General features: G+C 37.0%; 5 protein-coding genes, 2 long non-coding RNA genes, 1 other non-coding gene and 1 pseudogene across 10 annotated transcripts; 6 read left to right on the forward strand and 3 right to left on the reverse strand.

Moving 5' to 3' along the window:
* Positions 1–1,651: 1,651 nt before the first annotated feature.
* On the reverse strand, positions 1,652–2,882 carry LOC148212579 (uncharacterized). Its single transcript, XR_015789821.1, has 2 exons — positions 2,284–2,882; positions 1,652–1,859 (listed from the first exon to the last, which is right to left on the reverse strand). It is a non-coding gene; the product is annotated as an uncharacterized LOC148212579 (long non-coding RNA).
* A 590-nt stretch (positions 2,883–3,472) lies between these two features.
* Positions 3,473–7,429, forward strand: LOC111008560 (Pre-mRNA cleavage complex II protein family). Its single transcript, XM_088121618.1, has 10 exons — positions 3,473–3,695; positions 3,809–4,033; positions 4,168–4,265; positions 4,393–4,426; positions 4,733–4,902; positions 5,024–5,207; positions 5,606–5,786; positions 5,881–5,980; positions 6,111–6,238; positions 7,165–7,429. Exons 2-10 carry the CDS (start codon positions 3,846–3,848, stop codon positions 7,216–7,218), a joined length of 1,137 nt encoding a protein of 378 aa, XP_087977744.1. The 5' UTR covers positions 3,473–3,695; positions 3,809–3,845; the 3' UTR covers positions 7,219–7,429.
* Positions 6,411–6,516, forward strand: LOC148212580 (small nucleolar RNA snoR103). The gene has a single exon (XR_015790020.1). It is a non-coding gene; the product is annotated as a small nucleolar RNA snoR103 (small nucleolar RNA).
* Positions 6,979–13,279, reverse strand: LOC111008862 (uncharacterized). Of its 3 annotated transcripts, none has more exons than XR_015789713.1 (3): positions 12,428–13,279; positions 12,124–12,340; positions 6,979–7,232 (listed from the first exon to the last, which is right to left on the reverse strand). XR_015789713.1 is itself a non-coding variant. In XM_022281711.2 (2 exons), exons 1-2 carry the CDS (start codon positions 13,142–13,144, stop codon positions 12,185–12,187), a joined length of 873 nt encoding a protein of 290 aa, XP_022137403.1. In that variant the 5' UTR covers positions 13,145–13,278; the 3' UTR covers positions 11,897–12,184. The 3 variants fall into 3 exon arrangements, 1 of the variants encoding a protein (XP_022137403.1); XR_002601175.2 differs by lacking the exon at positions 6,979–7,232 and adding an exon at positions 10,290–10,940; XM_022281711.2 differs by lacking the exon at positions 6,979–7,232 and having other exon boundaries at positions 11,897–12,340; positions 12,428–13,278.
* LOC111008861 (putative myosin-binding protein 5) lies at positions 7,812–10,994 on the forward strand. Its single transcript, XM_088121617.1, has 5 exons — positions 7,812–8,984; positions 9,087–10,304; positions 10,383–10,568; positions 10,656–10,752; positions 10,853–10,994. The coding sequence occupies exons 1-3, from the start codon at positions 8,249–8,251 to the stop codon at positions 10,550–10,552; spliced, it is 2,124 nt and encodes a 707-aa protein (XP_087977743.1). The 5' UTR covers positions 7,812–8,248; the 3' UTR covers positions 10,553–10,568; positions 10,656–10,752; positions 10,853–10,994.
* Positions 13,280–16,206: 2,927 nt separating the features above from the next.
* On the forward strand, positions 16,207–19,636 carry LOC111008954 (Galactosyltransferase family protein). Its single transcript, XM_022281838.2, has 7 exons — positions 16,207–17,611; positions 17,883–18,115; positions 18,196–18,486; positions 18,590–18,718; positions 18,816–18,989; positions 19,077–19,184; positions 19,275–19,636. Exons 1-7 carry the CDS (start codon positions 16,762–16,764, stop codon positions 19,482–19,484), a joined length of 1,995 nt encoding a protein of 664 aa, XP_022137530.1. The 5' UTR covers positions 16,207–16,761; the 3' UTR covers positions 19,485–19,636.
* On the reverse strand, positions 19,243–27,586 carry LOC111008957 (uncharacterized). The gene is made up of 3 exons (XR_002601186.2): positions 27,318–27,586; positions 26,946–27,091; positions 19,243–19,581 (listed from the first exon to the last, which is right to left on the reverse strand). It is a non-coding gene; the product is annotated as an uncharacterized LOC111008957 (long non-coding RNA).
* Positions 22,245–23,908, forward strand: LOC111008956 (AAA-ATPase ASD, mitochondrial). Its single transcript, XM_022281839.2, has one exon. The coding sequence runs from the start codon at positions 22,291–22,293 to the stop codon at positions 23,809–23,811; it is 1,521 nt and encodes a 506-aa protein (XP_022137531.1). The 5' UTR covers positions 22,245–22,290; the 3' UTR covers positions 23,812–23,908.
* LOC111008955 (AAA-ATPase ASD, mitochondrial pseudogene) lies at positions 24,352–26,342 on the forward strand (annotated as a pseudogene).
* Positions 27,587–27,900: the final 314 nt, after the last annotated feature.

The following is a 27,900-nucleotide window of genomic DNA, read 5'->3' on the forward strand; positions in this document are numbered from 1 at the left end:
TTTGGGGCCAAGTTAAAAGACACATTTGGTCTAAATACTTTAATTGAAGTAACGATTTAATGTTTGAACCTTAACAATTTAGTTTATGTTCTTTCAAATTAAATACAATTTAGCTCTCTAACTTTAATATATAACAATCTAGTTATTTTAATTTAAAATATGTAACGTTTTAATCTTTACTATAAAAAAATCTCATCAAAATTAAATGTGGATTTTTGTCATATAACAATTATGTGTTTATAATTTATAAACACGATGATTTCTCGTCAATTCATCAATATACATATATAAGAACACTAAATATTAACCAAAAAAAATCACCTTAACAATTAGAAAAAGGTAGAAATAAAAAAAAATTTGGTGGTGCAAATTAATAAGATAAACTTTGATGGGACAGAAGGGTTGAAAGGGGATTCTTTGTAAGTGTTGGAGAATGGAGTGTTTGAATTTAAGGTGGGACACAGAAATCAGTTCCATGCGGATTCGGTCGGGTCCACTCCACGATCCGGATTACATTATTTCCATCCATTATTGCCGCCGTCTGGCCCCACGCATCTTCTTTTCTTCTTCCTTTTTTTTTCCAAATAATTAACCAATTTCAACTTTTCCAATCCACACATGTTTTATTTTTTATTTTTTATTTCGAATTTCTTCATTAAACTTTGTTTTTTTCTTTCCAATGTTAAATATCTACCTCACCTATCTAATCTAAAAATCCTACTTGACCCACCTACTAAAATAAAAGAGAGATATTTAATTCAAATTGGGTTAGGTAGACAATATGATTATTTAACATTTAAATAGTCATAAGTGCTCGATTTTAGAGTATAATTTTATGATTTATAATAGAAACAATTTTTGAAATTTCAAAAAACCTATTAACTCTAAATAATATCTATCTTGAATCTCATCATATATACATCTTTATCTCCGGTATACCGAAAATTAAAAAGATATTTTATTGTGTTACATCATTAAAAAAATAAAAAACAAATCACACAAATCAAAATAGAATATAGTTTTTTCAGTGTAATATATCAGGTAAGGATTTGAACCTCCCATCTTTTGATATTTTAGTATAAATAAATCCATGTTAGTAAAATAATTTAAATTTTTATTAAAATATGTCTGATGGGTGACATAAAATACGGAGTCAATAAATTATTAAAGTAGGACCTAATTCTCATGCACATTAATTTGCAAACTTTATAGGTCGTTTAATTAGGACCGATTGTGTACTTTTTATTGAAATTGTAGGGATTCTCAACAAAAGAGGATGCCATGGTTGCTGAAAACTTGGACAACACTCAAAAGTTAGGTATCTCTTTGAGGCTTTCCATTCAAACAATCTCCGTATATAATCATATAACCCCAAAAATATAAAACTAATCACAGGTACAAAATTGAAATGCTACATGTTTATTATCTAAGCATATTATAAAATAAAATTGCTAATTTGAATATTATTCAACTAGTCTAGACATTTCACAACCATCTTATTATTATATAAAAAATGTGGGGTAAAGATTCGAACCCACTACCTTGAATGGTGACCATGGGCAGGACGAATCAGACTCCGGGTTTTTTTTTTTGTTAATTAAAATTATTTTTCAATTAAACATTTTTACTAAGGAAATTTATAATTAATTAATTAACTTTCAATAATGAAACTTTATTTACCTGGCTTGATCGTCCTCTATATATTTGGTGGGTACAAAGAGTACTAGAGAATAATACGATCTTTTTAATGTACATATATAGAAAAAAGTGAGACGGTTCGAGAAACGAAAATATGGAATGCATTCCCGATCTTTGTCCCTATCCATCCCGTCGAGAAAATGAACAACCCTACTCTTAACCTACATAATAAATAAATAAATTGATGAACTAATTCCATTTCAACTAGAGACAATATTATTGACATAGAGAACATAAGTCCACTCTGCAAGAACTAATTGGCGTAAATAATTATTCATACGTTTGAATTTATGGTTAAAAAAAGCACTTGGAAATTAAAAACAGTAGTGATTAAATTAAAAACGTAGCCTCTAGTTTAGAACAGAGGAAGCTCTGGCTCTACGATGGCGACTTGTAACAGCCGAATACGGCTTCTTGACCGGCGTCTGATCATCGGAATCCTTCCGATTCTTCTTATGAACCTTTTCAATGTACTCAGAGGCCCAACCGTCGACATTCGCCTCCTCAAAATCATCGCTCTCTTCGTAAATCACATACGAAGGAGAAGAATTAGAAGAGGAATTAGAAGAATTAGAAGAGGAATACCTAGGCGAGCTGTGGATTTGGAAGCCCCCCCCGCCGGGCTTCGTCACGTAGATCGGCTTCGCTCGGCTCTGCGGCTTCTGCAGCCTTCTGGTTCCCGGATTCAGAGGCGCCACCGCCGCCGGCGTAGATCCGGCGGCGGATGCTTCGTTGGCGGTCTTGGCGAAAGAAATAGAGGAGAGCTTGATTATATTGGCCAGTAACAACATGGACTTCTCGCAGAGCGATTCGGTGGATGATCTTCTTTCCTTTCCGATCATAGCTAGTTGAATTTTGTGTTGTTTTTGCAATGAAGAAACAGAGATGAAATTGTGTTGTATTTATATATAATTTTAAGCACTCGGCTTCTTCAGGTTGATTGCTTTAAGTTTTAGGGAGATTAGTTTAATTTTGGTAGATTAGTTGGTAATTAGGGGCAGGGGGATTCCACGTTAAGAAATTCAAAGAAGAATTTTGAACTTTTTGGAAGTGGATATATCCTTTACTCACTTACTGAGAACGATGTACTCTTGGGATGAAGGAAGACGAGAATAATCCATGAGAGCCCACGTATTTAATTAAACTTAACAATAAGATAAGAATAATTCCGATGACCAATGGCCGACTTTTTTTTTTTCTCTTCTTTTTAAAGCTTTATGCCACCTGGCATCTAGATATTTTCTCTCCTACCAAACTCTTATGATCAATTGTTTCAATTTGGTGTAAAAACGTTTTTTTAAGTTGAATTTAAGAGTATAATTGAAACTCCACTTAATCTATTGAAATATGGTTATTTTGATGCGTTATTTCTATATATATAAGCAAATTTAATTTTATCATAAATTGAACTATACTCATATTTATGGAATAGTTGCAGATTAAAATGCCTTAACCATTTGAGTTATGTTCGATTTGGCGAATTTTTTTAATTTTCATGTTTGTATATGTGATGTAATGTATTTAAAATTATAGTGATTTTTTTTTAAAGAAAATACCTTCATTAAAGAATCAAAGCTACTTGGACTACATTTGAAACCAAATTATGATTGGATACATATTAAGCCATGAAAGAAAAGAAGAAGACCACAAGATTGAGTGCATCGTTAATTATGTATGTATGTATATATATATATTATTTAAGAGAAGCAAAAGATTATTACATTACAAAAGGGCAACAAAATCATTATTGTTCCTAATAAACTTAGGTTTCATCCAAGGCACTAATTACTTTTACAAGGAAAATAGTAAAATAAAAAAAATAAGAAATAAAACCCTAATCGAATATCAAATCTCCCTCCAAAACACTTTCACTCTCCTCTTCCACCGCAATTCCAGCGGCAGCATCGACGGCTACTCTTCCCTCACGAACGCTCGCAGCAGCGGCGTAATCTCTCTCACGAGCATCTATCTCTGCGACAGCATCCCTCTCCGGCAAGGTGATGATCTTTATCTGTATATCTACATAAATTTAAATTTTAGTCATAGGATGAATCGTTGGAACAGCGATTTCATATATGTATTTCGACTGAATTGATGAATTTGTTTACAGTTGCTGGATTGTCGGGGGGACTTTATAAACCTCATCCATGTCTTCTGTTATCGAATTTGAATATTCATCTCCCAATATTTACATATCTGAAGAATGGTCTGAGGCTGCCGAGTACATAGCCTTTGGTTCTCCCACTTCGCGGCCTCCTGTCGCTCTTATCTGCGGTGCCAAAAATTGTGGCAAAAGTACTTTCTCACGTCACCTTCTCAATGTTTTCCTTCGAAGGTGATTTTTATTCTTTTTTAAAGTATTGATGATTTTAAAATTCAGAAGTGGAGGGGTATTTTCTGGATACCTCTCCGTTTCCTTGAGTTGCCATGTTTTTTCGCTGTATCGTTTTCTTTTATTTTTGTTTGCAGGTACAAGAAGGTGATATACCTGGATTCTGACGTTGGACAGCCTGAGTTTACTCCACCGGGTTTTCTGTCCCTCACCGTGGTCGACAAACTAACCCCAGGTAGTTTTTTTTTTTTTTTTTGTTCCTTTCCTGTTTTAATAAATTATTGTGTACTGAATTTAGTAAAATTTCCCCGATGATATTCTCTCTTGATTGAAGTAATTTTTTTTCTTATTTTTTAAATTAGATTTGTCGACTCCATGCTTAAAGACGCCAGAGAGGTAAAGTGTCTTGTAAATATTATAATTTGTACAAGTCTTTTGAATCCATCCTGTTTATGTTGGTGTTTGATTGCTGTTACTGAACTGGACTATTTGATCTGTGTTGGGTATCTTTGAAGTAAACACCCTTTCTAAATTTTTAACCAAGGATGTTTTACTGTTAAAGGTTAATGGCCCTTTCTTATTTTTAAGTATTGAAGAATTCTGTTTTTCTTAATCCTTTATTGCTTTCCATGTGATTCCTTTTCTAGAAGCCCATAAGGAAAGCAAAATGAGATCTGACTCTTATTTTGATTCTTCTCTTAGATGCTTATACTTTGGTGATATTTCTTCAAAAAGAGATCCAACAGCATACCTGAGTTATGCAAATACCTTATATGATTATTACCGAAATGAGTACCATTCTTTTAACAAGACTGAAGACCTTGACAAGATTGAATTGCCTCTTATAGTAAACACACCTGGTTGGGTGAAAGGTATCCTACTATTTTAAGTTATATATATGGCTTAAACAACAATTTTCTCTGCTTTCATCGCTTTGAAAATTGGATAGTAATGTTAACCTTGCTTCTTAACTTCAATTTGCTCATGTCACAGGTATCGGCTACGAGATATTGGTAGATATGTTAAAATACATTGCGCCAACACATGTAGTCAAAATCAATATATCTGCTGAGAGTAAGAACCTTCCGGCTGGGGCATTTTGGCTAGAAGAGGAAGATTGCGGGACGACCAATCTAATTGAAATACGTTCAGCTCGTCAAGATGCTTTCAATCGATCGTAAGTTCTTTGCTATCTTTAATTTTCAATAGAATTGTGTTTTCGTAAGTTAACGATTGGTTTTCATTCCCATCCTCATTTTGATCACGATGACTTAAATTCTCCTCATATCCCTTTCGGAATCTCTTTCGCACATAACAACTTTTAGTGCCGTGTTGGTGGCTATTACTACTGTTGTTATATTCCTACGTCCATTTTAGTAACTACTCATCATTCTCTTTTCTATTGCGATTCTGGTCTGCCGTTGCTAATTACTCCAACGCCATGTTTGTTATCTTGAACAAAGTCATCAAGTTATTGTTATATAGTTATACATATAATTGAGTTGTTTCAAGACACATTTCATTTCAGATATGTATTTGAAAGTATTTCTTACATCTCTTCTTTCATTGTGTTAGGATACTAGTACAAAGGGATGCAGGTCTCATGCGAGATTTGCGTATAATGGCTTATTTTAGACAGTGCTTTCCTAGAGATTGCAATATTACCACAATTAAAGAGCTTGCACATGCACTGGCATCTCACCCTCCTTACCAAGTTCCAACATCAAGCATTAAGATTAGACACCTGCACTGTCAGGTTGGTGCAATAAAATTCTCTCTTTTCTTTTTCCCCTTCAATTTTCCCTCGTTTATTACCATTGAGCTTTAAACACCTCTTTCATACCGAATAGGTACCGAGTGATCAGATCTTCTATAGTCTGAATGCAACTATCGTTGGCTTGGCTATATGCTCCGAAAATTCTGAAAATCTCTCATGGTGTGTTGGTCTTGGTAGGTTACTTCTATTACATTGTGTCATCAATACTTTTGAGTTGTCTAATTACTTTCGGCCTTGAACTCATTCCCTAAGAATACCATGTGTAATTTATTTTAATTCTCTAACTAATTTCTCGTGGAACAGGAATTGTTAGAGGCATTGATACAGTTAAAGGTCTGCTATATGTTATCACACCTGTCCCCCATGGCACTTTGGAAAAAGTTGGCCTTCTTTTGCAGGGTTTTATCCAAATTCCTTCTTGTTTGTTGCAGGTAACAGATCTTTCTGAGAATTATTACCTGTTTCTTCTTCTCATATGCCATTTTTGTGCCAAGTGTATCTTGTCGATTATTGTTATTATCATAATTTTTCTTTTCAAAACTTTTTAACTCAGTAGTAATTAACTAGAACTCGTCTTTTATTGTCCTAATTCTTGTCAGGGCACTCAAGTACGTGCATCTGATGTAAATATGGACATAGAATATCATGTAGGATTTTAGGTGGGCATTGCTTAAGTTAATGATGCCCATAAAGAACCTACATTACATATAGATCTACAAAAAAAAAAAACTATAACTTGTCTTTTATTTCGAAATACATAATGGGGTTGATAATAATGGGTGATGAAAGCAAAGAAGGTTGTAGCTTGCGCAAACAAAAGGGATTGTGTATCAATAAGTTGGTTGAATTTACATGATTTTTCATGTCTACTATCTGATGTCATTCTTCTGCCTTTTGGACTGAACTATTTCGATCTGGTTCACGAGAACCGAATGTTAAGACTATGATTTTAAAAGAAAAATAAAAGTTTTGAGAAGGTTTTATGAAATGTTTGCAAAAATAAAATATTTTTTTAAGTTCAACATGTGGGTGGAGATTTGAACGACTTTTGGTTGATCATATATGGCTTAACCAGTTAAGATATATGCTCAAATTGACGTTTGAAAAAGTAAAAATATTGCTTTCAGTCGTGAGTGATAAAATGATGCTAAAGAAACTCTACAAATGTCTGTGATCTGGATGGGAATGTGTCCAGTCCTTTTATCCACAAAATTATTTTTATTTGGCAAGTGTGATAGTTTCGGATCAATGTCTCCATAATTCAACAGCATTGGCTTCATATGCGTTGGAAAAATCAATCTATAATCTCTTATTTCTGGTGTTTTAATTCTTCTTTTTCTATGCAATTCCCTTCCAGGTTAAAGGATGCTTGTCTCCTTACATGTCTGCGAACATTCTACCCACGAGCTAGCGCACGAACAGATACTGAAAGCAAAAGCATTAGGTTATTTTATTTTTTCAGATTAAAGCATTAGGTTATTTTATTATACACCTCATTCTCTGTAAATGTAAATGTACAATAGTAGTCTCCCATTTTTGCTTTGAATTATAATTATCTAAAATTTGTATACCATAACTGTTTTGGCATTCAGCACAATTTGAAAAGAAAAATTCTTCTTTTACCCTTCTTTTCTTGCTGTATTGTGCGTGCGCATCACAGGGATTTTTTTTCTTTTTTATTGAGTTAGAGATTTGAATCTCTTGCTATTTAGTCTTAGGTAAATGTCTTAACTAGTTTAATTATGTTCAAATTTGTTGTGGTATCGTAGTTTAACTGATGGTACGTGTGATGATTAAGGTAAAACTTATAATTATTTTATTTTAGATTAAGTAAAAAAGTTAGGATAAAATCTTTCATTTATTAAATTTAAATTACATGTATCAGTAAATTTTAAAAAATCACTGTAAAATTCTTGATATCAAAATGAAATCTCAAATATAGTATAATAATAAATAAATAACAGAAGAATTAGGGTGTATGTGATTGAGTGAGGAGAATGAATGTTAAAAGGTGTAGCGAATGAAAAATAGCATAGAGTACAGATGGGATTGATTAATAATAAGAAGGAAAGAGAGAGAAAGAAAGTTCAGGAGCGAGCGTTAATTGAGGCAATTGGCAATAAAGAGAACCTCAATTGGCGTCCAAAAAAATAGGATATAAATTCCTAATAAGGCTCACCCCCCCAACTTAGCACATAACCTCTTGGTGTGTCGCCTCTCTCCGGGAAAACACGCACTCCCCACACCGCACAGACACACAAATAAGAAATTCAGAAATTTAGAGAGAGAGAGAGCGAGAGAGGGAAGGGAAAAAAAAAAAAAAACACAGAGAGAAGAAGATCATGATCTGGGTCTGGTCCATCCCCGCCAAGGTCATGATCTTTTCATCTCCCTAGCCTACAATCTCTCGGAGCATTCCAGGTTACATTTCGAGGCTTTCCATGGCGAAGCGTTCTTTCACCCGTTTTGTAGAACAGGAGCTCGGCACCTTCCCTCACTTCCTAGTTTGTGCAGTTCTCGAATGGGTTCTCATAATTCTGCTTTTCGTTGATGGGTTTGTTGGATTTTTGGCTAACGAATTTGCCAAGTTCTTCGAGTTGCGAGTTCCGTGCCTGTTCTGCACCAGGATCGACCATGTTCTGGTTCGTAAGAATGCCGATTTCTACTACAACCATTCCATCTGTGAAGGCCACAAGAAGGATGTCTCGTCTCTTGCATATTGCCATAACCACAAGAAACTCTCCGACATTCGCCAGATGTGCGAGGTCTGTCTTCTCTCTTTCGCCACCGAGAAGGAATCCGACTGCAATACCTACAAATCGCTCGTCGGGATACTGCACAAGGATCTTGAATGCTTTGTTGAGGATGATCGCCAGGTAGTTAGCTTGCCTACGGGGAAGAAAGATGAGGGTGTTCATGTGGAGAAGGGGGGTGATTACTGTTGTTGTTCATGTTGTGGGGAGCCATTGAAGCTTACATCCGCCAATTCAAAAGCCAAGAATGGAACGACCTTTTCGCAAGCTCCTGCTCCATCGCCCCGAGCCGCTTTCAAAAACGACGACAAAACTAGCTTGGAGTTGCCACACATTCGTTATACAGAACTCAAATTATTGTCTGATGAACCAGAGTTCGTAGAAGATGATGAAGGTTTACATGGAAGAAATCTCGACTCTCAATGTAAGTCCAGTTTATTCAAATTTTACTTTATTCAATGGTTCTGTTTACAATGTTTTCTACTCCTGCGAACATTTTTAGTGTCTGGAATTGATTCGGGTGCAGTTAAGGAAGATGTGAAAGCCGTAAAAGCGCCATTGTTACCTGAAGGTGAGGACGGGCATGAAACTTCCAGGACCCCCGTCTTTGGAAGAGGAAACAAATTTTTTGGTATCCCACTTACGGATTCTGCTAATAACAGTCCCAGGTGGGCCTTCAGAGTCTCCAGAAAATCACCACTTGAAAGAACAGAGTTTCAAGCGGAGAATTTTGAGGCAGACATGTTGGGGCCAGGAGACAATGATTCCATTTTGAATTGCTTGAAAAGACAAGTTAAAATCGATCGGAAATCGCTCATGGAGTTGTACATGGAACTGGATGAGGAGAGAAGTGCTTCAGCCGTGGCGGCGAACAACGCAATGGCCATGATCACTCGCTTACAAGCCGAGAAGGCGGCCGTTCAGATGGAAGCTTTACAGTATCAGAGAATGATGGAAGAGCAGGCAGAGTATGACCAGGAAGCCTTACAAGCTACAAATGATTTGCTTGCAAAGAGAGAGGAAGAGATCAAGGTCTTGGAGGCTGAAATTGATGCTTACAGAGAAAAATATGGATATCTTGGGGATGGTAGTCCTAAGTTGTCCGAAGATGAGATATCTGATGAGGATTACCAAGAATTCAAGTCACAATCATGTCTGTCTTCTGATGAGAAATCTGACTGTGGTACACCCTTTAGTCTCAATGGGAGAGAGAACAACAAAGAAATTTTTAACATTTTAGATGTGCCGTTTACACCCTCCGCAATAACACCTTCTGCGATAACACCTTCTGCATCGAAGATTGACAGAGAAAATAGCAAAGAAGAAAGTATCAACGATCATGGTGTAGCTCTAACACCTCCTGCATCGAAGATTGACAGAGAAAATAGCAAAGAAGAAAGTATCAATGATCATGGTGTAGCTCTAACACCTTCTGTGTCGAAGATTGCCAGAGAAAATAGCAAAGAAGAAAGTATCAACGATCATGGTGTAGCTCTAACACCTTCTGTGTCAAAGATTGCTAGAGAAAATAGCAAAGAAGAAAGTATCAACGATCATGGTGTAGCTCTGCCATCCTCCCAAGGGAAGGCTGGAGGAGAAGGCCTAAATGAAATAAGAACATCCTTTAAAGGGGAAAAAACATTTCTTTTAGGCCGCTTGAAAAAGGCAAAGAAGATCTCAGATGATGGACTTTCTGCCTTGCAATCAACCACTTTCATTGTCGATCAAGTAGATGAAGATACAGGTATTGTGTTATATCAACAATGGATATGAAAAAACTTTACAGGAGAAGATTGATTTCGTTCCATTTCTAATCTGGCAGGAAATGAAAGAACTTCTTCACTTACCCAACAACTCTCTAATCTTAACGCCGAAGGAGAACACGAGTCCTCCAAGCATGAAGGCAAAAGGATGTTAACTAAGATTTCTCACGACTTGAGGAAACTTCAAATCCATGTTGACGAGGACAGTGATGAAAAATCTTCATCCTAACCACACCCCCTATACGGTGATTACTCATTGATTTTAGTTAGGTTTCAACTATAGGGCGTTGTTTGATTTTTTTTTTTTTGGTGGGTGTTCCTTTTCCTTGCAGTTTCTTTTCTTCCTAGGATGTACATAAAGTTGTATGACATGCTGAATATAGATATAAGGCTTCATGGAGCTCCGCAGCTGCTAACTTCTTCCATAGCGTTAAGAGACTTTCTTTCCATCTTCTCTTCAGTTGCTTTCTGTAATGCTTCTAGACTAACAAATTCAGTTTCCAATGAATTATTGATCTCGAATCCACAGGTGCAGAGCTAACAAAGGTGCAGAGCTGACAATTCGGCTGTCAGTGATGATTGATGCGTGTAGAAGGCCTTTTTTCATTTTCCTTCTCCTGTAATGGCTCATCAAATTCAAAAGAGTGTGGAAATGGTGTTACAGAAAAGTGCTTTTGAAGTTACATACCAAAAGCCAAAGAAGAAGAGAAAGAAAAAGGCCAATATTCCTTCTTTTTTAAGGCTATAGCTGGATCAATGATAGAACATCACAAGGGAAACCAGAAAGGCAAAGAGTTTGGTTAGCTTTCATCCCATTTACAATGAAACAAATGTTAGATTTGTTTACAATGATGCAAGAGTTTTTAAAGTCATAATCCCCTCCCCTAAATGTTCTCCTGTTCGAGTTTATTACAATGACAGCAATGTGCAAGGAATTTTGATTGGTTTCATCCCATTTACTAACTGGAAACTTTGAGGTGGAAGAGGCCAATCTTTTTGAATGCAGATAGATATAATTTTCTTAGTCATTAATTGATCTAGCAGAAAGGAATTTCAACTAACAATGCTTAGTCACTTTTGTCCTTAGCTACCAAATTTTGAACAGAAGAAGCCTAATATTGACTATGGACACAACCGACCCAAGGGGCCCATCCTCCCACCAAATTAAATAATAATGTGAAACTAATTTTTCCAACTTCCAGAAAGAGCCAAATACCACGGTCCAATCTTCAAAATAAGGAGCTATGAATACGGGTGCAATAATGATGCACATGTACCAGTCAAAGAGAAGAATGTGTATCCAATATCAAACATAAAGGCTGTGGGCCTCCCCTGCCATTACTATCATTTTCAGCTAAATAAAACTTTATAACATAGAAAGCTAAAAAAAGGGGGTGTGGGGGGTGGGGTAAGTAAGGAGGTCTCTCCTTGGCCTGTCCAATGTCTTGGACAGAGCTAACATTTCAGAACAAGAAACAAAAATGCATAATTTAATCTTAATCTTGTCAAATATACTTTGCTAATAATGAAGCAGATATAATTTGGGTGAAAAAGGGATTTTATGTATGCAATCTAAATAGAAAGAGCAGTGGAACTGAAACATAATATATAGAGAATTGGGTCTTTGAGCAGTAAAGAAAGGGTTATTCTATCACTAAACCTCATTAATTTCAATAAAAATTGTTCTGTGTAAACAGCTTGTAAGAGGTCCCTAAACAAATTGTGGGGAATATTTTGTATTGCTGGTGTGTTTCTTATCATAAACCAATGTACAAGTATTATGAAGGCGGTCTCTTTTACCTTTGTTAAGCTGAATATGCCAAATTTATTGGATTTCCCAGCTGTGTTTTGGACATCTACTTCAATCAGCTCTTTGTACGGAAGTTTTGAACAATAGAATATACAGCTTTTGATCCATTGAGAAATATAAGAAACCACCGACTGAATGGGTAACAAAAGACCCAAAACTTGTCCCCACGATGCAGTGCCAGGCCGGGCCATACACCCCATCAAATTCCTGGAGAAATCCCAAGCAACCCAGTAAAAGTTATGATCCATTCGTTCTAAAAACTTGAAGATTGAACACGAACCTTAAATTAATTACCCGCTTGAGAGATAAGGCAAGAGTCTTGGAAGTGAACTTCTCCATACTATCATGAGCCTTTCTTGCAGAATCCACGGCATGGATCTGCATAACTGGTGGCATATCAACAGAAACCACTCTCACTCCATTATTGGCAAAAATATCAGCCAATTCAACTTGGGAACCACCAAAGGACCTTCTTCTCCCACCCCTCCTAAGCAATGAAACTGTTGGTCTCAAGTTTCCGAGATGAAGATGATGCCCCTTTTGAAATTCTTTCAATTCCTTGTCCTTCACCACAAGGCTGAGACCGCTGCTACCATCAACCCCTTCATCAGCTTCCTTCTTCTCACCAAAAAACTTCTGCGTACCCAGCTCTTTACAAAGCTTATTCAATTTCTCAGTACCAACTGAAGCAATTTTTCTGGGGTGGGATTTGGATTTGACGAGATGAAACTTGGAGGAGTCAAGCATGGCAGAAACAGTCAAGGGTTTGGCCTGTAAGTGAGAGTCTAGAATAGCAGGAGGTGGGTTTGGATTGTTTGGCCTTTGAGATGAAAGAGCGGCGTGACTGTGGAGTCTGGAAAATGGGATGTGGTTGGACAAGGGAGAGGAGTTAGGAGCAGAAGCAGCGGCCATGGAAGGAGCTGTGGAGGGGGGTTTATGGGGAGGATAATCAGAACCAGGATCAGGATCAGGAGGGGCTAAGAGGCGCAGCTGGGTGGTGGGGTGAGCCATGGGGGAGGTCTGTGAGAAGAGGAGAAGAGAATAGGAGAGTGTGGGGAAGAGAAGGTAACTTTTTGACGGAGAATTTGGGGATTTGTGATTTTGGGAGATGGGTCACCATTTTTTTCTTTTCTTTTTGGTCAGAAATGAAAATGGGGATTCATTTGATTTGATGGGGACTTGTGTGACTGAATACTGAAATTTCGTTCTGTGTTCTAACGTGCGCCTCCTGTGGATGCCCAGGAGAGGTCTGTGACGGTCGTTGGATGACTCACGTGTTTGACCCATAAAATTAATTTTAGTTTAAAATATTAATTTTATTCATGTACTCTAATCTTTGATTTATTTTTATTTGTGTGCTTTTGAATCTTCAATTTGATTCCTGCACTCTCATTTTGAATTATTTATTACTATTATTGTACTCTCAAAATCTACGTTTATTATTTGTACTTTAAAAATCTAAAAATTTTCATTATATTGAGAATTTGTGTTCAAATTTTGAAAATATTAATCAAAACTGTCACTTTTTAAATATACGATAACCAAAATAAACATTCTGAAAAAGAAAAAACATCTAAATGCTAAAATGAACTAAAGTTGAAAATATAAAAGGCCGAAGTAAATATTTTGAAAGTACAAAAATCAAAATGAACCAAAATTGAAAATAAAGTGACCAAACAACATTTTAACCTTAATTTTAGTGTGCTTTTTTGCTTTTAGTTTAGGCCATAAATTTTTTTATTTTTCAAGTACAACAATTTGGAATATGAGAATTTGAACCTCCAACCTAAAAAATATATATAAAGTATCAATTATCGCTGAACTATAACCGTTTAGATCATAACTTTTAAAACAAACTCTTGTCTTCTCTTATATTAAGTAAGCCTTGAATTTTAAAACAAAAATAGTTTAAATTTGAACAAGCTAGCTAGTCCCATAATTGAACCACGAGTATGTTAAATCAATTCCATTCAATAAGTTTAAACTATGTTGAATCTTTATTTTCAATAGGTTATTTGTTTTAGTTTGAAGTTTTAGATAAATTATCCATCTTTCTACTGTGATTAATCTTATTTTGAAATTTGTCAAAGTGAGCATAGGTCAGCGGTAATTGGCATATACCTCAAACCATGAGGTTGTGAGTTTGATCCCTCGTGCCTTTATTGCTCAATTTGTTGTTTTCTCCCATTAACCATGTATGTATGGTATTTGGTTAGGAGGGCAAACATGACAGACTAAATCAATATAGGTGGTAATTTAACAAATTTACTTGTTTGGTAATCTATTTCTAAAAATAAAGTGATTAAAAATAAATGTGATCTCCCAATATATGTTTTTATTTTCCATTTTGAAATCTGATAACATTTCATAAGTAAATAAGTATAATTGGTACTCAAAAGAAAAAAAAAAAGTATAATTGGAAAAAAAATATTGTTACCAAACAGAATCTCCAATTCTAAGTTGGGCCGTAAAAGGCAGGCCCATGAGCCATATTGGGTCTGATTTTAGCCTCTATCTGAGTCCCCATTGGGCCTGATTTTAGTAAGAAAGTCCAACTATGGTACGGCCCCTTTTTAATTTCTATTTTTTTAGTTCCTCTTCTTTTTAGTTTTTTCTTGTTGGCAAAATTCTTTTTAGTATAGTGTGAAATACTGTTGAATTTTTTAAAAATAAGTTATAGATGCGTCCATAATGTAAACCAGTCAAAATTATTTTTAGTTGGTTCGATATGCTAAAAGGTGAATGATTTGATTACTATTTTTCTCTAAGCGTGTTTACGTTCTATAGAAAAGTATTTTTAGTCTCAATTAAAATATATTTAGCCCCAAAAAAATCTCTACATGGATTAATATACTTTTTAGAATACAACAAGAAATTGACATTATTATATGGTATAGAAAATAGCTAAATATATTCTCGTATCAAATTATCGAAAATTCAAATTCCCACCCGAATTAAGAGGAAGAGAGAAAAAGAAAGACGCCTTCGAGTTATGGTGGTCCACTAGAGAAGAAAAAGCTAAAACACGCCTGCACGAATATTCCCACTTATTATTTTAAATAAATAAAAAAAAGAGCTTTATTTTTATTTGTTTAGTATTCTTATTTGCAACACAATGATTTGAGATTCTTGCAGTGTTTTGCTGTTGCCTTGTTTGGTTGGCTGTCGCCGCTTCATCATATTATTTATTTATTTATTTTTAAGAGAATTAAATATATTGCAAAGACAACCACATCCAACAAAACAAAAACCTTGTATTGGTTTTTCCAACAAAACCCTTTTTTCTACCCACTTTTTTTTTTAATTTATTAATTTGAAATGTAACTGATTTGCTCATAATAGTAACGTTAAAATGAATCCATTAATGTTGCATTTGTCACTATATATTCATTCTAATTTGTTATTTAAACTAAAAATATATTGATTTAAAAGATTTGTCAGGATAATCTTTTTTTGAAATCTAAATTAATGATTGAGAAGTCTAGTTGTAGTGCCCGTCCCACCATTTTTAAATGTACTCGTTTGAGAAAAATTTCTCTCATTTATTTTTTTTATTTATCAAAATTTTTCCTTCAAATATTAATTTATGATTAAAAAGCTAAGCTAGTTTCAAAAAAAGCATTCAAGCTAGTAGATCAAATCATGAGTTCTTATACCCAACATTGGGAGAGGCAAGTGAGTTGGTTGGTTGAAGTGAGGTAATAAAAACACGCTTGTTTTTCTTGTCTCACTCTGTTTATTGCGTGTTCCCATCTAAGAAAGATGTACATTTTTCACTAAAGCTAACAAGTGTCAACCAAATATGAGTTAAACTATACTAAATCGAGTGAATTTGAACTTAAAATCTTAATTTAGTAGAGTTAAAAGTAGAGAGGCTGGAGAGCTAATTCAAATGGGATGGAATTGAAAAAATTAAAATTAAAATTATTAAATTTTGATTCACCAAACGGCACAAAAGCAAAAGGGGGGTTTTACAGAAGGCAACAAAAGAAGTGGAGAATTGAAAGCGACGAGCGTAGAGCCGTTGGGGGATGGCAGAATGCAGATGGGAAACACTGTAGCGGCAGCAGATTGAGACCAAGTCCGCACCTCTCATTTTCAAATTCCCATTGGAAGATTCGATCTAATTTTTCTGTTTCCGTTGGAAATCCATCGCCTTTCGAAACTTCACATCGTTATTCACGCATAAAAAGAAAACCCATTATTCTAATTCCTCCACCCTCCTCCTCAAATCTCATTTTCCACGAAAAAAAGGGTATTTCCCGTCTTCGTCACCGACTTCTACTTCAACCCTCTTCAATTCCATCCTTACGCGCTTATATTCCATGGTCTGGACCTGAGTTCTTTCCCCTTTTCTTTCTTTTTTTCCATTCCTGAGCCCTTTCGAGTGTTGGGTCTCTGTCGATTGCAGAATCGATAACTCTCTATTCTGAATCGCCCAACTGATCGGGGTTTCTTACACCCAAAAGAGAAACAAGAAGCACTGGGGATTGTAGGGATTGTGTATTGCTATTCAATTTGAAGTTCTTCTTTTAGGAAGATTCTTTCTTCTATCTTTTTGGGTAGTGGGGGTGGCGGTGGAGGTGGGGGTTTCTTGCCTGTAAATCCCCGCCTTCATACTAGTGAAGATGAAGAGAGCGAAATTGGATAAAGTCGATACGATCGTGTCTTTGATAAGACAGAGATCGTTTCAGATACTTATGTGCGTAGGGCTTCTGTATCTTCTTCTGGTTTCTTTAGAAATTCCGCTGGTTTTCAGAGCTGGGTCAGGCGTCGTTTCGCAAGACTCGCTGTCTCGGCCTCCTCCGTTGGCGAGCAAGGAAGATCTGGAAGAAAGAGAAGCCCCATCTCGCCCTTTGGAAAATATCTCGAGAAACTCTTTGCAGCCGACTCCGAGTCGACTCACTCAGTTCAATAAGATCATCTCTGGTTTGACCTTGGAATCGGAAGCTTTTGAGTCTGGTACTAAAGACGCGGTTTCTGAGTTTTATAGTTCTGCAAAAATTGCTGCGGAGGTTGGGAAGAAGTTCTGGGATGAGCTTGAATCTGGAAAGATTCAACATACGGGGAAGAAGAAGGATGAAAATCGATCGAATTCTTCGTGCCCGCATTCAATTTCTTTATCTGGGGCAGAGCTTTTGGCTCATGGGGGAGTTATGATGCTGCCCTGTGGACTCACATTGGGGTCGCACATAACGATTGTGGGTAAGCCGAGAGTGGCACACCCAGAATACGATCCCCAGATAACTCTGGTGAGAAATGGCGAAGAATCTGTGATGGTTTCACAGTTCATAATGGAGTTGCAGGGCTTGAACACGGTGGAGGGCGAAGACCCTCCAAGGATTTTGCATTTCAATCCAAGGTTGAAGGGGGATTGGAGTGGGAGGCCAGTGATTGAACTGAACACTTGTTACAGAATGCAGTGGGGCTCGGCGCTTCGCTGCGAAGGCTGGAAGTCCAAGGCCGACGAAGATACAGGTAAATGAACTATGAAGAATTTAAACACATTTACTGAATTTGGTATCTTCCATAGTTTTATAACTGGCTGGCCAGGTCAACATTGGATTTTACTGACTTCATATGAGCAAAGCATAGTAATTTTCCAAGAGTTTGGTCTTTTGATGATATTTATCCATAGTCTAATGTTCTGCTTGGATGAGACTTGAGAGTATTATGAACATGATTCTTAGAGAATGCTGAATCACCATATAGTACTAAGCAATTTGAGTAATTCTTAAGATTTCCACAGTTGATGGCCAGGTGAAGTGTGAAAAGTGGATACGAGATGACGAGGGGCACTCGGAGCGGTCAAAGGCGACATGGTGGTTGAACAGGCTCATTGGTCGAACGAACGAAATGGCTGTAGACTGGCCTTATCCTTTTGCTGAGGACAAACTCTTTGTTCTTACACTCAGTGCAGGATTTGAAGGTTACCATGTAAATGTTGATGGGAAACATGTCATTTCTTTCCCTTATCGCACTGTGAGTAATATACTTGAGAAATGATGGATGCTGCCCCACAAAACTTATCATCCTTCTCTAATAAATTTTATATCATACAGGGATTTGCACTTGAAGATGCTACCGGACTATCTATAATCGGTGACATCGATGTTCAGTCTGTGTTGGCTGCTTCATTGCCAAGATCGCATCCTAGTTTTGCTCCTCAGCAGCACCTCGAGAAGTCGAGAAGATGGCAAGCACCACCTCTTCCTGATGGCAATATAGATCTGTTTATCGGTATCCTTTCTGCTGGAAACCATTTTGCTGAACGGATGGCAGTTAGGAAGTCTTGGATGCAGCATAAACTCATTAAGTCGTCGAAGATCGTGCCTCGTTTTTTCGTAGCACTTGTAAGTGACAAGGACGACAGTTCTGTTTCGTTCAACGCCAAGTTAATCTGCCGTGTCGTATAATGTATTGACATAACCCATTTGATTTCTCATACTTATGCAGCATGCTAGAAAGGAAGTGAATCTTGAGCTGAAGAAAGAAGCTGAGTTTTTTGGTGATATAGTGATAGTGCCTTATATGGATAACTATGACCTTGTGGTTTTGAAAACTGTGGCCATCTGTGAATATGGGGTGAGTTTTTGGAACTAATATGAATAGTCTGAAATATTGAGATACCAACACAGAGGTTGGCTTATGATTAATCCTGTGAGTTCTATCTTTCACACAGATTCGTTCCGTGTCTGCAAAATATATTATGAAGTGCGACGACGACACGTTCATAAAAGTAGATTCGATTATGAATGAGATTAAGAAAGTCGCCAAAGAGGGGAGCGTGTACATTGGCAACATAAATTACTACCATCAGCCCCTGCGCTATGGAAAATGGGCTGTCACGTACGAGGTAAGTTTTCGTGTTTCTCAACTTTGCAACAATGCATTCTTAAATCGAATGCCAATGTCATTTAACAGACTCGTTATCTTCCTACAGGAATGGCCAGAAGAAGACTATCCACCTTACGCAAATGGACCGGGCTACATCGTGTCATCCGACATTGCACACTTCGTCGTGTCAAACTTCGAGAGGCACAAGTTAAGGGTAAGTTCATCTCCATATCAGTTCAAACCTCAGATCCAACTTGTTGCATAAAAGAACATGAAGCAAAAATTGTTTGTGATATTTTTACAGTTATTTAAGATGGAAGATGTGAGTATGGGGATGTGGGTGGAGCAATTCAACAGTTCAAAAACAGTGAAATATGTTCATAGTTTCAAGTACTGCCAATTTGGATGCATAGAAGAATATTACACAGCCCATTACCAGTCTCCCAGACAGATGCTATGCCTCTGGAGCAGATTACAGAGGCAAGTTAAGCCTGAATGCTGCAATATGAGATGATAATGAACACCAAATTTACTGCAGTCAATCTCCATTTTTGACTGCTTGATTGCCTTGTATATTATCTCAAGCTTCGGTTTTGGGTAATTTCTAGTTCCTGTAAAAAGAAAAGTTACCTTCTCAACACCCCATAATCCATTCATTATTTTTCAGCCAGCAAGGTTTAGCTTGAACATATGATACACTTTTTATATTAATAACTTTTCTGGGAAAAAAAAAGGGTTTTTGGAGCCGAATATTTCATGCTGTTGTTGTTGAAAACTGAAAGGTGAAAATGGAACAGGCGTAGGAATTCAGAGTCAGAATATGAATAATAATTGAACTTAATTAGTAATAATATTTCTTTTTTCAAAGATAATTGTTAATTAAAAAAAAGTAATGGTTGTACATATAATAAAAGATGTTTTAGCTATATGAAGTAAGAACAAATTTGTCTACCACATAATAAAGATGTGGATAAAATACCATATAATAAATCATCAAATAATTAATAATTACTGCTTTCCCCAAGTTAGTGTTAATTAAATTGATCAACAGAATTAAGCTCTTGAATAAGTTATGGATTTAATCAATTACATAAATAGTTGAATTGGTCAAAGATAATTTTAAAGATTTGTTTAAAATTTTATTTGATAAATTGTAACACTCCAAAAAATAAATTCGTGAATGGTATGCTGATTATAGTGACCAACCAACAGTAAGGGTATGCTGTAATAGGGATATTTTAGGGAAATAGTGTGAAGTATACGAGGCTTGGATGGATAAAAAACCAAAGGTAACTCGGTTATAACTAAGTGTAAATTACTTACCAGAGCTATCCTACGGTTTGAGAGTCGTTCGGAGGGGCTGCACTAAAAAGGAAATTACGAGGCAACCCTAGGTCGGCCTCGTGGCAAGGAATAAGTTACGGGAGACTTTCCTCTTTTGTTTCTCCAACGGTGACAACTAGGTCCACAAAGTATTAGTCACCATAATATACAAAAGATTACATTTGTGTTTGTGGTTGTTTGATTTTCAAGATTGGATTAAGCAGTTAATATCTTCTGAGTGTCAAAAAAAAAAAAAAAACAGATGGTGCCAAAAATAAGCCTATTTGGGGCAGACTTTGCTTGACCCAAAGAATTCTCAAAAACTGCTTGGTTCCAAATATGGTGAGAACTTCTTTTCCAAGGCTCAGATTGGAGCACCGGGAAATCATTTTCAAAGACTTTCAAAATAGAATCTGATTTGACTAAATTTGAAGTACTGGTCAATAAGATACGAACATTCAAAGTTAACACACACAACGACAACTTTTAGAGGAGTTGATGAAATTAATAGATTCTAGTCTTGTTGGACAACAAAGGTAACACAAAAATCTTTGATCTGGCACTAGTTTCACTAATTTTAGAGTTCGAATAAGAAAGATATGGATTTTGAAATTATGCAAGTTTCTCACGAATTTTGGGGTTTGAAGAAAAATATGTAACTTTGACTATAGGGCTATTTTACTTGTTGGGAAACTTTTAAAAACAAAATAAGCAAAAATTTGAACCCTAACAATTTTCAAACTCCTAATCTTTCATGCAAAATTTAAAAATGGACGAGCAAGAGAAACATAAAATAATAAGAAGAATGCTTAGATAAGTAAGCCATCACACATTTATGTGCTAACTCCCAATAAAAATTCGAACGCTTCAAAAATTAGGAAAAAAAAATGTACCTTTCTCTTTCCTACTTATAAAAAATTTAATGGTGGTCAATAAAAGATGAATATCGATCAGCCCTTAAGGAGCAACCCAGTTGGTAAGAGTTTAGGATCTCTGGGTCATACTAGCTTAGAGATCTCGAATTCGAACATTTTGGTGAGCTTAATATCAAAAAGCCTTGATGTCTCCCTTGTCTAAGGTTCGCGACCCTGGGTATAGGAAACTCTAATCCCAGTTATCAAGAAAAAAAAAGATGAATAACGTCCCGGACACATGGACCCGAATTAACGTGAAATGGAAAAGATTCCATTTTCAGCCCCCCCCCAGAAGTCATAACCTCCATATAGCAGCCTCTCTCATCTATACCACATAAAGGGTTAATTAAGGAAAATGCAAGGAAAAAGAAACAAATTTGGGCCAGAGTCTTCTCCAAAGAAATCAACCAGTTGAATACAGATTTAGACTAATCCCTGGAATCTCTCCCAAAAGAATGAAAGAAAGAAAAAAATCTTGCTTTATGGAAAGGAAACAAGGCAGTCATTTTCAGAAATCTTGACAAACAAAAAGAGAAAAAGGATCTCTCTCTTTCCAAGCAATTTCACGTTGAGATTTTTCAAAGGTTTTGTGCCCCACAAGCACAGATCTCCATCTATTCTCCACCCTTTCTTTTGAACAATTTTATATATTTTCAACCAAGTCGTCATCATGTACATGTCACCACCACTCAGTCATCCACAAAAACAAACCACCTACTCCAATAATCGAACTCCAGTCCAAAGCAATTCCAAAGTTCGCTACTTTCCTTTCAAATACATCCAAATTTCTTGTCACATGGGTGTCCAGATTCCACTCCCATTTGTATAGATAGGCAAGTGAGAAACAAGTCTAGTCACTACAGATAAACAACTCAATAGATTTACCAAGAAAAATCATAGTACCTGATGATCGTCAAACTTGTCAGTCATCGTTTGGGCCCCTGCCACGCATTTCTAAATCAAAACAATTTGAAGGGAAGTACTTACGTGTGCTAATTGAGTTGGGTTCCTTCGCTTATAAATGCCAGTTCCCTTTGTCTTCAAGTTCAAACTATCCCACTCTTTCTCACTCTCTCATCATAAATGTATCTCCTCTTCAGTAGTCTGAAAAACATAAGCTCTTCTCAGGAACACCTTCACCAGAACGCCACTTCCGGGATGTGGTTGGGGGCGGCATCAATGGCGGGCTCCTGGGTAGCTGCTGGTCCAAGCATTGCTAGCTTCATGTTTGCGTGGGCTATGATTCAACAATACTGCCCACAGGCAGTTCTTCGGTTCTTTAAGAAATACTGGCGCAGACTCACGAATTACTTCCATCCTTACATACAGATATCGGTCCACGAGTTTGTTGGCGAGCGTCTCAAGCGTAGTGAAGCTTTCGTTGCTATTGAGTCATATCTCAGCAAGAATTCTTCCCAAAGTGCCAAACGACTCAAAGCTGAGATAGGTAAAGATAGCACCAACTTGGTGTTGAGTATGGATGATCATGAAAAGGTGACGGATGAATTCCAAGGAGTAAAAGTATGGTGGGTTTTGAACACAACAGGGTCACCATCGAATTCCAACAATTCGTATCCGAGTCCTGATAGGAGATACTACTCACTCACTTTCCACAAGAGGCACAGAGATTTAATTACAGAGCCATATTTGAAGCATGTCCTGAATGAAGGGAAAGAAATCAGAGTGAGAAATAGGCAGAGGAAGCTGTACACGAATGGTTCTGGAGGCAGATGGAGTTACATGCACACCATGTGGAGCCACATAGTATTTGAGCACCCTGCAACATTTGACACAATAGCAATGGAGGCAGAGAAAAAGCAGGAGATTATAGATGATTTACTGACCTTCACCAGCAGCAAGGATTTTTACTCTCGAATTGGGAAGGCATGGAAACGTGGGTATCTTTTGTACGGCCCACCGGGGACGGGGAAGTCTACTATGATTGCTGCAATGGCCAATCTGCTAAATTATGACATTTATGATCTGGAACTCACTGCAGTGAAGAACAATACAGAGCTTCGGAAGCTTTTGATTGAGACAACAAGTAAATCAATAATTGTGATTGAGGACATCGATTGCTCACTTGATCTTACAGGGCAGAGGAAGAAGAAAGAAGAGAAGTCTAAAGATGATGAGAAAGATAAACCCCCTAGGGAATCTTCGAAGAAAGAAGATGAAGATACCAGCAGCAAAGTCACTCTTTCAGGATTGTTAAACTTCATTGATGGAATATGGTCAGCCTGTGGTGGGGAAAGGCTTATCGTTTTCACTACCAATTATGTGGAGAAGCTTGATCCAGCTCTCATCAGAACCGGTCGGATGGACAAACACGTCGAGCTTACTTATTGCAGCTTTGAGGCATTCCAAGTGCTTGCAAGAAATTACCTGAATCTTGAAACTCATCCGCTATTTGATCAAATCAAAGAGCTGTTCCAAGATGTCAAAATTACACCTGCAGACGTTGCAGAGAACCTCATGCCCAAGTCTCCAAAAGATGACACTGAGAAGCGCCTTCACAAATTGATTCAGACTCTAGAAGGGTTAAAAAATGCAGCAGCCATTGGGGAATCTCAGGAAGTACATTCAGCGGGTTCAACAAACTGAAGGCTCATCTCCAGGTTGAATTTAGCACTTTCTGTCTTGTGCTTTTTAGGTTTGGGCAGGGGAACTCGCTGAGAATAAAAATAGTTATTGTGTTTTATGATGGCCGATATTTAAAATTTCTTCTGAACAATTAATCCATCCATCAGCTCGCTCAAAATATTTTAGATCTTTCTATTAATTAATGGTGTGGAATTCTATTTGTCCATATAATGTACAAATTATTAGAAACCATGAAGGGAAAAGAAAAGAAAAAAACAGCAGTGATTTGATTTTACTTCAACGACCCACCACTCCACCACCGTCTCTAAGAACATTTTTCAAAGGCTCTGTGCCCCCAAAGTTATCCATCTCCACCTTTTATTTTAAAGCAATTGTGTATTTTCCATCGAGTGACGTCATTATGTACATGTCACGACTCCCCGCCGTCCACCAGATCAGACCACCTACTCCAATTTCTCCTTTCTAAGAACATTATCCTATTATTATTTTTCCCTCTTTTGAATTAAATAATTGAATGATCCCAAGTTAATTTATAGTTCGTGACCTAAAAAGCAAATATGAAAGCAAACTTGGACGGTATCTAATTCAAGAGAGCACTTCATTTCCTTTCAAATACATCCAAATTTGAAATTTCAGGTCACATGGACATGGGTGCGCAATCTCCACTCTTGTTGCCTGCTTAGTCATTCCAAATAAACAAATGAATAGATGAACAAAGAAAAATCATAACACCTCACCATCGTCAAAGCTTGCAGTCTAAGTTGGGACCCCTGCCACGCATTTCTTAATCAAAAAAGTTGAAGGGGTCATCATGCATCTTCCCCCGCTTATAAATGCTAGTTCCCCTATACCACTCTTTCTCACTTGCATTTCTATCTCACTGTCACAAATGTATCTCCTTTGCAGTCGTCTACGGAACATAAGCTCTGCTCAGGAACAGCTCCACCAGAACACCACTACAACGATGTGGATGGGAGCAGCATCAATGGCGGGATCATGGGCAGCTGCTGGCCCAACCATTGCAAGTTTCATGTTTGTGTGGGCTATGATTCAACAATCTTGCCCAGAAGCAGTTCGTCAGTTTTTTCACAAATACTCACTTACACTCAAGAATTACTTCCATCCTTACATACAGATCTCAATCCATGAGTTTGCTGGTGAACGCCTCAAGCGTAGTGAAGCTTTCATGGCGGTTGAGTCGTATCTAAGCAAGAATTCATCCCAGAGTGCCAAACGACTCAAAGCTGAGATAGGTAAAGATAGCACCAACTTGGTGTTGAGTATGGATGATCATGAAAAAGTGACTGATGAATTTCAAGGAGTAAATGTATGGTGGGCTTCAAACAAAACTGAATCACCAACAAGTTCTGAAGCTCTGTATCCTGAACCTGATAGGAGATTCTATACACGCACTTTTCACAAGAGGTACAGAAATTTAATTATAGAAACATACTTGGAGCACGTCTTGAGTGAAGGAAAAGAAATCAGAGTGAGAAATAGGCAGAGGAAGCTCTACACGAATGGTTCTAGTGGTAGATGGAGCTACAGTCACACCATGTGGAGCCACATAGTATTTGAGCACCCTGCAAAATTTGACACAATAGCAATGGAGGCAGAGAAAAAGCAGGAGATTATAGATGATTTACTGACCTTCACCAGCAGCAAGGATTTTTACTCTCGAATTGGGAAGGCATGGAAACGTGGGTATCTTTTGTACGGCCCACCGGGGACGGGGAAGTCTACTATGATTGCTGCAATGGCCAATCTGCTAAATTATGACATTTATGATCTGGAACTCACTGCAGTGAAGAACAATACAGAGCTTCGGAAGCTTTTGATTGAGACAACAAGTAAATCAATCATTGTGATTGAGGATATTGACTGCTCACTTGATCTTACAGGGCAGAGGAAGAAGAAAGAAGAAAATTCCAAGGACGATGAGAAAGATAAACCATCCAAGGAATCTTCGAAGAAAGAAGATGAAGAGACCAGCAGCAAAGTCACTCTCTCGGGATTGTTAAACTTCATTGATGGAATATGGTCAGCCTGTGGTGGGGAAAGACTTATCGTTTTCACTACCAATTATGTGGAGAAGCTTGATCCAGCCCTCATTAGAACGGGTCGAATGGACAAACATATTGAGCTTTCTTATTGCAGCTTTGAGGCATTTCAAGTGCTTGCAAAAAATTACTTGACTTTAGAGACTCATCTTTTGTTTGATCAAATTAAATAGCTGATCAGAGATGTCAAAATTACACCTGCAGACGTCGCCGAGAACCTCATGCCCAAGTCTCCAAAAGATGACCCAACGAAACTTCTTCACAAATTGATCCAGACTCTAGAAGGAGTAAAAAGCGCAGCAATCATTAGGGAATCTCAAGAAGTAAATCCAATGGATTCAACCAACTGATCTTTAGTGCCAAACTAATGGCCCAATCCCCCAGTTGAATTTAGCTCTCTGCTTTGTGTTCGTCAGGTTGGGTTTTGGGGTCGAGGGAACTTGATGAGAATAAAAAAATTATTTTCTTTTATGATCGCTGATGATGCTACTGTCATTTAGAATTCTAGCATAATCAGATACCTAATCCATACTCAGTCAATGGCCGAATTCAGCCTCAAGGCATCAATACATTAAATTTAACACTTGAACTGCAGCCAAAGCATCCGGATAAAAAATAGTCATCTTGGCAAATAACCAACACCGAATCAGTATATTTCCATATGTTTGAAGGTGAGAAACATTTGTCATCATAAAATATAATATGAAAATCATACAATCATTTCAGTTATAGAATTGAGTGAACGCTGACTGAACTCATAACAAAGCCTTTGCAGAAGAAAAATCGTATCAATTTCCTAAAGAATCCTAACAAATTATCCCTTACTATCGACATAACAATTTTTAAGCTGCAAAATGCATATAAAATGGCTTTGGAACTTGGTCCATCGTCCATAAAAAAGTTTGAATCACAAATTCACCCATATGGGTAAGGCTTTCAGCAGAAAAAAACGTTAAAGATTAATTCAGTTGTTTTGACATCGTTGATCATAGTGTTCAGATCAATAAGCTCTAAGCTCGTATTTTCTCTAAAAAAATGTAATGTTTATTAAATAAACCGCAAACCCCATTTTACCTGTGCTACCCAATTGTTCAAGTGGTTGCTCGTCTCCTCTGCAGCAACCTCCAATACGTCGAATTGCGTGATCAAACTCAATATCCTGATGGCCATGATCCTCGATCATTCAAATGTGGAACTCTCCATTTCTGGACACTTTGATCCTGATTCAGAAAGCTCTATCAGTAAGGAATACGGATGCAATTTCTAACAACCCTAATTCTCTAGAATCTTAGATCTTCCAAGAGCTAGATAAAAACATGACAAATTTTACAAGATACTGCCTAAAACAGTAGTTGAAAGGGCTCAAAATAAATCCCATATTGGAACGCCGAATTTCGTCATGTTTATAATTCGAAAAACGTAAGAATTCGCCAATTTTTAGTTCACCTGCTCACCGGCGTCCTGTGCAGTTTGCTGCGGTCAGGCGGCCGGCCGGAATTTTACCGAGGACCACCGGTTAAACGTGCAATTTCCCATTCCACTCGTCCCCTCCGCCTCTTGCAATCTCCACAGGCAGCGAAATTCCCTCCCATTTTGCTGCCATATAATTTTCCCTCCTCTCCCCGCCAATTTCACCCCTCCATTATCAAACAATCCAGCGCAAAAGGAGGAAAAAAGAAGATACTTGCAATATAATCTTCATTTTTTTATTATTATTGTTATTTTTTTGAGTTCCACCGTTACAGGGTGGAAATTTTGGAAGATGAGCTATATATTGAAAAATTGGAATTGACAATAAAATCTTCAATTAATTTATATAATTACCGCCACCATATCAACTATTTTTTCAAGAAAAATCTAGTCTAAGATATTAATTAATGATATGTGCACAAAAAAAAAAGAGTGTAATAGATTAGTTTTGAAACCAAAATACCAAATGAAGTCCCGAAGATACATAGTGATCGAGAAGGTTATCAAATATAACATTTTTTTTATGAATTATTGTTTTTATAAAAGTTCAATTTTTACC

The sequence above is a fragment of the Momordica charantia genome (assembly GCF_013281855.1).
Source record: "Momordica charantia cultivar OHB3-1 chromosome 3 unlocalized genomic scaffold, Mcharantia_2.0 BLBB01000003.1, whole genome shotgun sequence".
NCBI lineage: Eukaryota > Viridiplantae > Streptophyta > Magnoliopsida > Cucurbitales > Cucurbitaceae > Momordica > Momordica charantia.